Here is a 13,528-nt window from a genome sequence, read left to right as displayed (position 1 = left end):
ACCCCTGATTCAGCCCCAGAATCGCTTTTCCGAGAGCTCCAGACAAACATGGCGGTGAATCACATCCAGGGGATTCCGCTCGTCTATAATTGGCCCCCGTTACTAGAAATGCTTGGCACACACTCTTCAAAGGACATCCCTGTGTTGCCCCCCCCCCCCCCACACCTCCTTCAAATCCACCTTTTCTTTCCTCTTAAACCTCTTCTGAGAGACAAGGAGGGAAAATAAACAAACTCTCGTGGTTCCAGTAGCAGGGCAGCGAGTTTCCTTCCTGTCAACTCCAACGTGTTTGTTGGTTTTTTTTTTTTTCTGCCTTCACAGCTTCATTCCCGCAGCACGGCAGGGGGGGGCGCGGGCAGACAATGGGAATGAGCTCCAAGAGATGAGATATGTTTCAGTCACATTCGGGAAGCGAGTCCGTCGATATTAACCACCAGATTCCCCTGCTGGTCACTGATGAGTCAAGAATGACCCAAAATAACGGGTTTAAAATTAGAGTCGCCTAATAAAAGACAGGCTGGCTGGCTCCTGAGAGGCTGGTTTATCCCCAGAGATAAGGAACGTTATATATTCGAGGGGAAGTAGCTACAGATATGGAAAACCAAGAAAAACAAGGCAAAACGCTGTTTTACCTGAAACTCAAAGTCGAGGTGGCCTTTTAAAGAACATTCCTACCACAAATCACAGTTTTTTGACCCATTGTCATTGGAAATTATACCTAAAAATAGCAGTGCCACTGCCTCTGAATGTGTGCCCTTTAAATTTTAGAATATACAGGTATAATTTTCCAAATTCCCTGCAGGAACACATGCATATTCTGCTCTTTTCAGTCAACTTCTCTTTTTTGCCTTTTACGCTGTTATTGTGTTTTACCGTCTGTCATGTATGAAAAGGTTAAATTTGGCATGTTGTAATGATGCAGGAAAATTCAATAATCACTCATGAATACAGCCTAAAGGCACTGATACAGTCGCAGCAGAAAACCTGTGAAATACGTCACACTGATAGTGTGCTCTGACCTTTGGCCGCTGTGAGGGTCATACACACTCATCCTCACTACTGATGGACAGAAAACACTTCTGTGGATTCCCCATTTCATTATTTTTCTCCTCAAAATGCATTCCGTCATTCAGAGACAACATTAGGATTAAAATCACATTTCGTCTTCCAACACGTGTGAGCTTGTATAACACGTTAAAGCTGCCCTCGCATACAGCTCCTCTTATGTAACTGAAATAAGCGGCTTTAATGTAGGAAATATGTTTTTTTTAATCAAACCACACAGCCAACTGGAGGCCTAAGTTTTATTATTTATTGTTATTACAAGAATATGATGATTTTAAAAATAATTATTGCTCTGTTGTCCAGGATTCAGTCGAATGACACTGATTTTAAACTTTTGTTGTGGGAAAGATTTAAGAAAATGAACAGAAAGATGCAGTTTTTCCAAACTTTCCGAGTGGTTTCAGACCCGAGCCTGAGTTTAAGACGCAGATTACGAACCCCATGTTCAGCGACAGACCTTAAGAACATTTGTGGGATAACTGCAGCGTAAAGCCACACCTCTCACACAACAGTAAACGGAATAATCTTGCGCGCCCCCGAGGGGATCATATCCTAATCCCAGCGTTTCCCTGGCCTTAAAACTCCAGAGATAAGTTTGTCTAGACATGGCCTTAAAGCAGGGTGTTCTCCTTCTGGAGGACGGGGGGCCCGGCCGCAGGAATGCTTTGATACCAGGTTCTAACCTTCGGAAAAGGTCCTGGGTTTTCCAGAAACGTGACGTGTGCTCGTCCTAAAGGCTGCTGTCAGTCTGGTTGAAAATGAATAAGTCTGTGCTGGACTTCACGCCCGAGCTGAAGCACCACACATGCAGATAAACACATACTTGTTGGTGGAGTGCATTTTAAAAGAATGTCAACAAGTGTCTGAGTTGGCTCAGCATGAGTTGACTGAGACTTTTATTCCAGTTTACAGTCTTTTCAAGGAACAATCCCGCCATAGTATTCATGATAAACCAGAATTCAGCCAAAAGTAGGAGCGAACAAATGTGTTTTTCCGGTTAAATGAATGTGGGAAGGCCGCTAAGCCAGAGAGGATTTAAAGCGGCTCCTTGCAGAGTGACTATAATGTGCTTTGTCATCAGCGTAAACAGCAGAATAAGCACTCATCTTCTTATTCGGGTTGAATTCTGACAAAGGTGGCCATCTGTTCCTCTGCTGCTCACCGCAGATTTCCTAAACAGATAATCCTTTGAAAAAAAAAAAAAAAAGGGGGGAGCAGAAACCAATCTGCAGTGGCCTGTGGCTGCCAAGGTGGCTCAGCCCATGGAGGAGGAGGAGGAGGAGGAGGAGGAGGAGGGTGGGGAGGAATGCAAAATTAACTTGTCCTCAGATGCAGCCCAGAACAGAGCGGCTGCGGTGAGTTTTTCATTTCATCCTCCAGCTGTGGGATTCCAGGGGATTATGGAGATGACGGTGTCGTAACACCGGGCCGGAAGATGACAGAATCCGTCCATGTGGAGTGTGTTCCTCTGAGGCCGCGTGGGTCATAAAACACCACGGGGGCGCCTGAACACATCATCTGATGTTTGAAGTGGATCATCATGGCGGGGGGGTGGCGCACCGGGCCGAGGTATTCCCTCCATGTTTCCAGGGGAGAATAACCCTGGAATCACCCGGGCGGCGTGCAAAATGGGTCAGCAGGTCAGTTCATGGCTGCCGTGCAGCTGCAGAGGGCATGGCCGCTCTGTTTAATGATCAGAGTAATGAAACATCAGGCCAGCTGTCCGTCCCGGCTGTCGTCCTCAACGCTGCACCTGGACGTGGCTGGAAAACTGGAAACGCCAGGGCGGGGACATGGACGGGGTGGAAAACACGCCAAGCGGCCCCCTATCGGTAGAATTGGCGTCCTGATTGGACGGCAGAGCCTCATGCTCCTGATGAAGCCTGCCCCAGTCCTGCCGCAGACCTCTGACATGACGCAGAGCGCCGCTGACAGGAAGGGCTTTAACCACACGGGCTCACCTCTGACCCCACCTCCAGAGAGCGTTGTCTCCCCCCCCCTCCCCCCCGCTTACTACGACCACCCCTTCCCTTCCATCCGCATGGCGCATTGAGGCCGAGGTCAGCCGCCGCCGTCCTGATAGAGCGGGAGATGTTTACGTCCTCCAAGTGGGTGTCCTACTTTCCTCCGAGGGGACAATCTGGCCATTGTTCGCCTCCGGGCGTCCACCAATCTAATATCGCTCATCTCGCAATCTAATAGAGCCTGAAGTCAGGACGCGGACCCCGTGATGAGGAGGCTGCCTGGCATGCACAAAAAAACAACCAGTTCAGCAGCTTCGGCTCGCTCCGGGGAAAAGTTCACGCTGAAATTTAGCCGCGAATCAGTTTAGATGCCAGAGTCAGTTCGGGTCAGGGGTCGTATGAAAGTCTAAAAAACATTATTTAAAGTACATTCTGTGTAATCTATCGTCAACAATCGCAGTAGGAAAAAAAGTACAATCTCACAGTGTTTGTCTAAAGTCTGGTATTTATCAGGAGAGAAGGAATCCTGCGGTTTTCACAATGTCACCGTGGAACGACTTCAATGCTAACGCTAGCTGCTCAGCTGACCTTCATGCTGCACCCTGAACGCTTCACATCATATCCGCCGTTTCAGAAGAGGAAGATGACTTTTTGGGAATGTTTACACCTTCCACAGTTATCTTGGGACCCCGTTGGAACCTCCAGCTCTGGCCTGCGGGCCACATGTGTGATGAGACATATGGCTGCTGAGATTTCCTTCTCTCACACTGAAATCACAGACAGTGACAGTTTAAATGCTATTTCTGTTGGAAGATGAATGTCAGCTTCTCTCTCACTGCCACTGACAGACATCTTACCTCCTGTGTAATTCTATTGTATCCTATATTTGTCACATTCTTGAGTATTAATCTCAAAGCTCTTCACAGTGTTGTGTTGACAGTGTGAAGCCAACAGGTGGTGTGAGGCTCTGCCTGCAGGAGAAGCAGGATGCAGCTTAGCGATGTTTATCGGAGCCGCCTGCTCGCTTCACCTCACGCAGAGATGGCGTAATGGTGCCGGGAGTCGAACCCAGGCTCCCAAGAGCTCCACGTCCCACAAGCAGCCCCGGAGAGCTCTGAGTGTTTCTTCTGACCGCGAGCTCAGCCGGCCTGTAAAACCCCTGCTTTCTGCGGCCGGCGTGGTTAATTGTTATTGTAGCTCGCCTCTTGTTTCCTGTTGAAAAACTGACAATCCGGGCAGGGCGGCGGCGGCGGCGGCCCTCGGCATGGCTGAGGGGATCGATATATGCTTATATGCGTGTGTTTAATTCCATTCGCATGCAAATACGAGCGCAGAGTTCATCCTTTAAGAGGCTCTCGGCGTCCGGCGCTCGGGACAATGGAGCCAGGAATTCCTGAGAGCGCAAAGATGGGAGGTTCAGAGGTGGAGGGGGGCCTCGGGGTGCCATGGGTGGGGCGTCAGATTAGGCCACCTGTTCCACCATCACACACAAACACACACACACACACACACACACACACACACACACACACACACATGCTCATTCTTTTGCTTTTTTTTTTCTTTGTCCCTCTCACACACTTGTTGCCTTTCACATTCCCTCTCACTATCTCGTTTGTAACTTAATAGGACTCTTTCTTCTCTCCCACACACACACACGCACGCACACGCACAGTCTTGTATTTCTATCCTTGTGGGGACCGTCCATTGACTCCCATTCATGTCTAGCCCCTAACCCTGACCCTTACCCTAACCCTACCCACACCACAACAAAGCCTAACCCTAAGAAATGTTTTTGCACTTTTACTTTTTTCAGTAACAACAACATGGTCAAGAAAACACTGTTCTCCTACTTAGGACCGAAAAAAAGGTCCCACAAGGCACGTCGTTCCACGTTTTGCTATCCTTGTGGGGACATTTGGCCCCAACAAGGATAGAAATACGAGAACAAACACACACACACACACACACACACACACACACACACACACACACACACACACACACACACGCGCACACACAGAAACTTTCACCCACATAAAATATGTCTTTGCTCTGAGCTAATTTTGACTGCATTCCATTTCAGTCACATCTATGGGAAACAGACAAACAATTTGCCAGATAACTCTGGCTGACAGCCACACACACACACACGCGCACACACACGCACACACAACTGTCGCCTTGCTGCTTGCACGGGGCCTCCGGGGAGCCGTGCTCAGACGGCAGCGGCGTCCCTCCCGTCCACATCGCTGTGGCTCATGCAGCAGCAGCAGCAGCAGCAGGGATTCCCTCGGCTGCCGTGACACACAATTTCCTGCATCTTCAGCTGAACCGGCGCCTGCTCGCCACGCCGTCCCCGCAGCCCGTGAGCTTGCAGCGCAGGTCCGCCTTAATGACTATTGATCCCCGCAGCGCTGATGACCCGCGCTGATCTGCAGAGAGCGGTTTAATCATCCCCGGGAAAGTGTTTCTGGAGTGAGAAGCTTTTACCCGCCCATCAAACCCGGCGCACACCGGGCATCACGTCGCCCAGACAGGACCCTGCCTCTTCCCCGCCGAAGCGCGGCCCTCTCAGCTCATGACATCTGCCCTTGAATAATACTCACACCGACAAGGACGGAGAGGAGCGCAGACGCCGCAGGACGGCGTCCTGTAAACTCACGCAGCCTGTAGTAAACGCCGCACGCCTCTGTTTACATTCGCACGGCGGCGTGTTTAGGCTTCCAGCTGACATTGAGTCCTCAGATGTTTCTCAGGCGCGTACCGAACGGGGAGAGTCGTCTCGCTGTGAACACACACAAACACACACACACACACACACACACACACCAGGCAGGAAGCGCGGAGAGCAGATAAAGCCTCGCCGCCACATCGCCCCAACGACAATAATACGTCGGCACATGACCAGCAGGAAATGCTCTAATCATATTGAGGCCGTTACATCACATCTACTGAAGGGACAGCGACCCGGCCCGAGCGCTGCGCCAAGGCCGCGCCGTGTCAGCGTTTCGCGGCCCTGCGGACGCCTTATAAATAGTAGTTGTTTCCTGTGAGCTGCAGACAACAGCGTTCTCACTCTATTGTTTGTGGATATGAGCTCATAGTTTGAATTCACGTCCTTGTGGGCTTGGAAACGTGAGTCTACGCTGCTTCTGGTGGTCATTACCTTGAATCGTACCATCAGTGTTAACCTGTGTAATTGTGTGAAGTTATCTTGGAGCGGCTCGCTGCATTAGCTGAACCCTGCAGTTTAACTCGAATATTTTAAGTGCAGTTTTAGCTGAACTGACTTCGAACGAAATGAGACAAAAGGAGGAATCTCTTTGTTTTCACAGAGTGCTGATCTGGACGATCTCTGCAGACACGCCGAGCGCTCCGGCCCAAGTTTCCCATCGGAGTAAACAGATGAGGAGGTAAATACAGAAAAGAAAACGTGTGTGTGGCTCTGTCTGAATGATGTCTTTCACACACACACACACACACACACACACACACACACACACACACACACACACACACACCACACACACACTGTCTGGCCAGTGGTGACATCATCTCGGCTGTACTGGGGGGGGTAACGTCACCCCAACCTGAGAACAACCGTGAGACGTCCCCCCCCCCCCCCCCCCCCCCCCGTGGACAACATGCATAATTCACACAGAGATTGGGCTGGGCTCGGGTGTGTCAACACCCCCCACCCCCCCCCCCCCCCCCCCCCCCCCCCACTTCCAGTTCAAGGAGAGGAGTGGTGCGGGTGGAGGAGGAGGGGGGGGGGGGGGGGGGATGAGGTAATCAATGAGCAGGACACACTGTCGGTGCACGGAGGGCAGCAGAGGAGATCCTCCATCACTCACTGATCTACCAGCAGGTGGATGCAGCTGCAAGAGAGTCTGCCTGCACCGCAACACACCCCAGAGAGGCGTCTAGCCTAACCCTAAACCCTAACCCTAACCCTAACCCTAACCCCCCCAGGAGACGTGCAGGAGTAGCAGGGAATTGCATCCCTCCGAGTAACAAGTGAAGCTGCTGATGACACTCACTGCAAAGGCTGTGGCATCAGAACACAATGTCACCGTGCAGCGCACACGCCGGCCGGGGAATGAATACACACCACACACACACACACACACACACTCACACACACACAGAGAACTGTTGCTCGAGCTCTCGTCTCCTTTCTCCCGATGGCCTCCTGACACGTTAAGACAGATCGTGCAGAGGGGTGGTGAACCTGCCAAACTCTGCCACACCCCTCTCCCTCCTCTCTCTCTCTCTCCCTCTCTCTCTCTCCCTCTCTCCCTCTCTCTCTCTCAGGTGTTCAGGACTCGGCCGCCGGATGAAGCCGGTCCTGTTTGGAACTGTGCCGTCTCCCCAGAGGCCGGAGGCAGCACCTCTGCTGGACCCCCTCCTCCCCCTCCTCCACCTCCTCGCCCTGATCGCCATCCTCCTCCCGGGAGCCAGCGCCCGGCTGGGTGTGTGAGGCGGCGCAGGCAGCAGCGTGCCGCGCTGTTTGTTTTCACCTTGAGGGAAACGTGGACGCCGGGATGCTGCGAGCCGACCTGCCGCCGGGTGCTCTGTGTCGGAGCGCCAGAGGTGGCGTCCCCTTCACTTCCCCTTCATCCTCACCTGCTCCATGATCTCAGCGAGCCTCCTGCTCCCCCCGGCTCCCGGTCATGGCAGTGGTCTTCTTGTCTCTTCTTGTCCTGGTTCGGTATTCCCAACAGAAATCCTTCTGCTCACAGAGGCGAGGCAGCCGGGCAGCCCATCACCAGCACCGCTGCCTCCGCCGCCGCCGCCGCCGCCGCACCGCCTCCCCACAGAGGCATGCTTCTGTCTCCGCCTGTCTCTGTGAGAGTGACAGTCCGATACATCCAGCTCAGTCCTCCCTCCAGCCTGCTCCTGCTGCCCCGGGCGGCAGCTAGAGGGGAAGCGGGGCGTGCATGGGATCCTCGGCTATCTCCTCGAGAGCCACGCCAGAGGGAAGAGGCTCCCGCTCTCCGTGTTCGTTTCTCCGGCTCTTGTGCGAGCTGGCCCCTCCGCCCTCCCTCCCTCCCTGCCTCCACTTCCCTCCTCTCGGTTCCATCTCCCCTCCCCCTCCCGCTGCAGCCAGCGGAGAGCCGCGGCGGGCAAATGGGAGCGAAGGAGCGAGGCAGAGAGGAGGGCGGAGAGCTGAGATTGGCTGCTGTGGGGGGGGGGGAGGCCCGTGTGATTGGTGGCGGAGGGCCGAGGGACCCTCTCTACCAGCTGTCCAGCTCATGCTTCCCTGCAAACCTCTGTTGCCATTGACAACAGCTGCCGTGCGACCCTCCAACCACAGAGCCGCAGACACAAAGCCATTGGCTGGCGGGATTTATGGCCCCCGCCTCCCGCTGTGGGGCGGAGGCATGCCGGGACGTGTAGTCCGACCTGCAGCGAGGGTGAGGCGGGTGCCTGAGAGGAGCCGTCCCTGCAGGGGGGGGGGGGCATCACTGACCGACCGCAGCGGGGAGGGGGGGTAGAGGTGTGAACCAGGAGGAAGGGCCTCGAGGCCCGGGCATTCCTGGTCAGCCAGGAAAAAGACATCCTCTGCCGTTCCCTCTCAGCCCGCGCTGAAGGGGAAACTCCCACCCCACAACAACAGGAACTGCACAGCTGAAGGCCATGGCCCCCCCCCCCCCCCCCCACCCCCTCACCCTGCTCTCTTCTTTCATTGCCTCCTTTTTCTTTATTTGCTCCATCCTCTCCACTCCTCCCCGCTCTCTCTATTAATACTCTCACATCCAGGCCGCTCCGCCCCCCCAGACTCCATCTCTTCCCTGACCCCACACAGGGGTCGCCTGAGGTTACAGGTGCCTCAGAGGGGAGGGGCCATCAGCAACCAGCAGCAGGTGTCGGTCGGGGTCTCAGTGAGGAGAATCCTCTCAGGGATGCTTCTGTTGCTGAATGTCACCGTTTCCCATCGTTCACAGGTTTCCAGGAGCAATTCTGACAGTAATCTGTGGTTATATGAGTGCAGTTTCAGAACGTCTGTGATGGGTTTATCCAGCTGTGCAGCAGACAAATGGATGCAGAAAGAAAACATATTAGATAAAGGCATGTTCCTTCATTTTTTTTTGTGACTTGGTTGAATAGATAAAGTCTTAAACCGATAGTAACAATCCGCTGCTGTATCACTGCAGTTCATCTACAGGGGTTCTATTAAGGCAGCATCTGAAACACAAAGAAAAACTACTGAAAATTACTTTAATGTTGTTAAATATCACTCAGCAAAGCACTGCCGTTCAAAAAAATAATAAAGTAAACCACAAACCCCAAGGTTAACCACATTTCAGTGTCAATCGCTGACATTTGATGCACTTTAAGATACATTCAACATACCTTTATTTCACAAACAATGAGGTATAAGACAGAATATAATGTCAAAAAAGTAAATATAAAATTGGGAATTCTCTCAGTTAATCCTTTCTGGAGTCACTGTTTGAAACAAATTTTCTTCATAAGTTGTTACTAAGTCCTATTTCAAGGCTTTTTTACATTTTCTTTTCCTTTTAGATAGAATACGATAGAAAAATCAAACTTTAATAATCCCAGGGCCAAATGCTTAGAATTTCTTTTTGAAGTTGGGTTTGATAAAATTCAATAAATACCATTTTCACAGAACATTTTTCAGAAAGTGAAAAAAACCAACAAATAAAAATAAATTATATTTGAATAGCTCACATCTTCAGTTTGGAAAATAAACAGGATAAAATTCTCACTACATGCCCTTAAAAAAGCTAAAATGTTCCATTTAGCATCAAGTTGGCATTAATGATTTGCAGAATTAAAGGTTGCAGAATTAACCTTTTGGAGACAAACACGCTGAAAGTTTGATGATTAACTTTCTAACTTAGAAGCAAAGCTGTAAAGTGAACTACAGGGAAAAAGCATTGAAAATGAGTTCTTCATACAGCTCCTCGTCTGATGTGAGACTTTCTGAAAACAGCTGGGCGTCATGTACGTTCGGGTAGTTTAAAGATTTCTCCGCCGTGTGGTTGTCACACCTTGTTGTGCACATTTCGCCATCCATCTGGAAAATTCAGCAAGTCACAAGAAGAATACACAATATTGTGAGAAATGGCAGGAATGCCGCCTGCAGCTGTAGCCCTGCCAGGGCGCTCTGCGGCCGAAATGTTTCTGCCTTTTAAAGTCAGAGTAAACTCTGAGAAATGTCCCGTTCTGCAGCATCAGGCATCCTGATGATGCTGCGGGGGGGGAAATGAAAAGTGCACCTGTTCTGCCTCGTTTTATCCTCTGTATGATACGATACGGGACAGGTCAGAGGGGTCAGGGGGGTCAGGGACGGCCTACAGCAAGGTCATGCTACATGCAAAACAACCCAAACCGACACCGGCCACCCCGTTTGTCTGCAGTCCCGCCTCAATGCATCATTGTTCCCCTGACCCAAATGCACAGCAGCCAGCACAGAGTCAGCTGGCCGCAGTGTCATTTGATCCACGCCGTTTGAAGTGAGACGACTGCAGCACAGCGCCGGCATTGTGATCCCAGAGCGGCAGATTAAACCATCAGCTCAGGAATTCACGTCGATTCCCAGAGCGGCCCGGCCTGCACACGAGTGGGAGAGACTCCAGCTCAGTGGCAGGAGGAGCAATAAATGGATACTTTCACATTTTGGGGCAGAATCCTGCTGAGGGATGCGATCCAGCTCAGCTGATGTTTTCCGAAAGATAAAAGAGCTTTTGAGATTCTCTCGTCAGGAAATGACCCTGATATGAAAACTAATTTAGCAGAGGAAATAAAATGAGGCGACACGGTGGAAAAGTGAGTCGGATTCTAAAACTCGGTGTGAAAACTTCCTGGTTTTATTCCAGGCTTCAGTGTGGAGTTGCATGTTGTTCCTTTGTAGGGAAGTGTGAGCATGCTGCAAGTGAAGGAGTGTGTCCAAGTCTGAGATTCCGTTTTAGTTCAGTTAGTAAAGGTGAATAAACTGCAAAGTTTTAAAAACTCTTAGAGTGAATTCAGTTGAGAAAACAGGCAGCTTACTCATGATTTGGGAGAGAAAAGCAGATGTAAGAGGGAACAATCCTTCACTTGTTAAATAGTCTAGAGTAGGTAAACGGCGCCATCTGCAGGACCGCAGTCTGCATGGCCTCTACACTGCTCACCGATGTGAGAAGAAGCTGCTTTCTGCTTTCAGAAAGAAGTGAAAATGATGATGATGAAGATGGCTTGTTACTTTAAGATAGAGAATGTATTATGTCAATGAGTAGATCTGAGAATGATGATAAAAAAAATCCTCATATTGAATCTAATCTGACAATAAATGCACCATTACAGACTATTATATCTGTGTTGGGGCTATTGCAGTGTTATCACACCATGATCGTTGTAACCCATTATGAAACGAAATCTCAAGACAATTTAGAAATAAGTAATAATTCATGGGAATTCTTGCTTGACCAAATGTTAAAAACTGAAATCATCACAGTTGCCAACATTCTGCAGTTTGTTCATTTCCTTGAACAAAGCCAGAGCTCCAATCAAAAGCCAGACAGGTTTAACTGGAATCATCTTTATTCAGCATGTCGTGTGAAACCATTTCTCCAAACAACCATCAGGAAACATGACAGCATTTCAACACAACACATCATATAAATGAGCTTTTGTGCTAAAACTGAGAAACACGCACGCACGCACACACATGTTCCTTCATGCAGGTCATCTGCAGCTTAAATTAAGACAGAAACAGATGAAAACGGGAGAGAAGATAAGATTGGCAATGCAACGGAAATAAAATAAACACTGCCGTTGCCAAGCAAGGCGTCAGTGACAACAACAGGATGAGGATAACACTGTCAAACTGGACACAGCGAATCAGAGTCAGAACAAATCATGATTATCATTATCATCTCACAGTGTTGTATCAAAAAGGCAGACCGAGTATTCACTTGTGCAGAGGTAATACTGCCCCTCTTGTTCAGGATGATGGAGGATACAGGGGATGCTGGAGGACGGGGCCAGATGGCACTGATCCAAAAGAGGGCAGTTAAATTAAGTGTAAGTGTTTGGGGGGGAGAGGAGGGACAAGTCCGGCTTTCAGTTCATCCTCTCCGTTTTTGTTTCTCCTCCTCCTGGTTGGATCCTGCTCAACGTCCCACCTGAGAGCCCCGGTGGGGGGAGCCGTCGCCATCCTCATCCTCAGGGCCTGGACGAGCCTCTCCTCCCTGGAAAAAAAAAAAAAAAAAAGAAGAGAAAGCAGCTGGAATTTAAAACCCACCAGGTGGAAAAACTACCGTCGCCTCCTCCAAATAGCTCACATTACAGGCTGACATGCTGTCAGCGTCTCTATCCTGGAGGCGAATCGTTCTCATCTCCCTCCTTGCAATGTGCGCAAAAATAGCATTTTATTTATTATTATTATTATAAAGAAAGGCCGCTCACCGTCCTCCTCCTCCACGGACACCGGGGATGCGCCGGGGGGCAAAACAAACGCCCGCCTCTTCGCCATCACAGCATGTAGATGATGTAGGAGAGGAAGACGAGGCCCATGATGGCGAAAAACATCAACACCAGTATGTCCACCATGATGGAGGCGCTGCCGGAGACGGACGCTGGAGATGCGAGCGGGACGCGCAGCACGGACGGCAGCCGCGCGGCTTCGGAAACCTTCGGGAAGACTCGGAGGAAGCCGAGTCGAGAAGCCCCGCCCACTTCAGCTGCAAAGGCGGAAGTGATAATGCTGCTGTGTTTTTTTTTTTTTTTTTTTAAGGCTTTCAGTACGGTTTCCGCTGAAATCCTGAACAAAGGTCAAGTTACGATTTTTTTTTATTGTTTACTTTTACTTTAGGATACTTTAAATGCTAGAATTTACTTTCAGTTACATTTCCAATAAGTGACACAGGTGTGTTTCCCCTTTCTGATAATTCAGACACAAGGTTCTCAAAACGTGGGAACAAAGTACTATTTACCCAGGATGCATTGTGTTGCGTAGGACTCTCATGATAAGACATGACACTTTTTTGGATTATGTCTCAATCATGGTACAAATGACAACAATAATAATTGTACGCCAACATTTTATAGATGAAAGAGTTTTTTTAAAAGGCTCATGTAGAGCACAGTCCTGCGCAGATGATCTTAAATATAAAAGAAATCTGATATTTTAAAATTTTGTGGTACAAGTTCAATTCTGCAAGAAAAATACTGAAAAATGTCAGGTTGCCATTTAAGAAAATCTGTGGAATTGAAGAAAGAATACATGGAGACTAAATTTTGCTATGTTTGACTTATTTCTGTTTATACCGCATTATATTCACATTTCACACACTTTACAGAACCGAGAACTGAAGTTATAGGAGTAAGAGGAACTAAAACTACAAGACAAGCTGGAGGAAGCGCATCGTTCAACAGCAAACACAAACAGCAGTCTGAGAAAAAAAAAGACATTTTATTGAGTCTGCAGAATCATAAGTACAATTTGAAGTGCTGTAACACGGCAACAGGAGATGATATCAGGT

General features: G+C 49.6%; 1 protein-coding gene across 1 annotated transcript in view; it reads right to left on the bottom strand.

Moving 5' to 3' along the window:
* The window catches only part of arhgap23a (Rho GTPase activating protein 23a), a 78,765-nt gene extending 71,083 nt beyond the window's left edge, over positions 1-7,682 (bottom strand). The window contains exon 1 of the mRNA XM_030090296.1: positions 7,659-7,682. Within this exon, the coding sequence (XP_029946156.1) occupies positions 7,659-7,667 (9 nt within the window). The 5' untranslated portion in view covers positions 7,668-7,682. The remainder of the gene's footprint in view (positions 1-7,658) is intronic.
* Positions 7,683-13,528: the final 5,846 nt, after the last annotated feature.

Source organism: Salarias fasciatus, chromosome 4, assembly GCF_902148845.1.
Source record: "Salarias fasciatus chromosome 4, fSalaFa1.1, whole genome shotgun sequence".
In the NCBI taxonomy this organism is placed as follows: Eukaryota; Metazoa; Chordata; class Actinopteri; order Blenniiformes; family Blenniidae; genus Salarias; species Salarias fasciatus.
The sequence above is the reverse complement of the archived record's forward strand: the minus strand, read 5'-3'. Positions and strand labels throughout refer to the sequence as shown.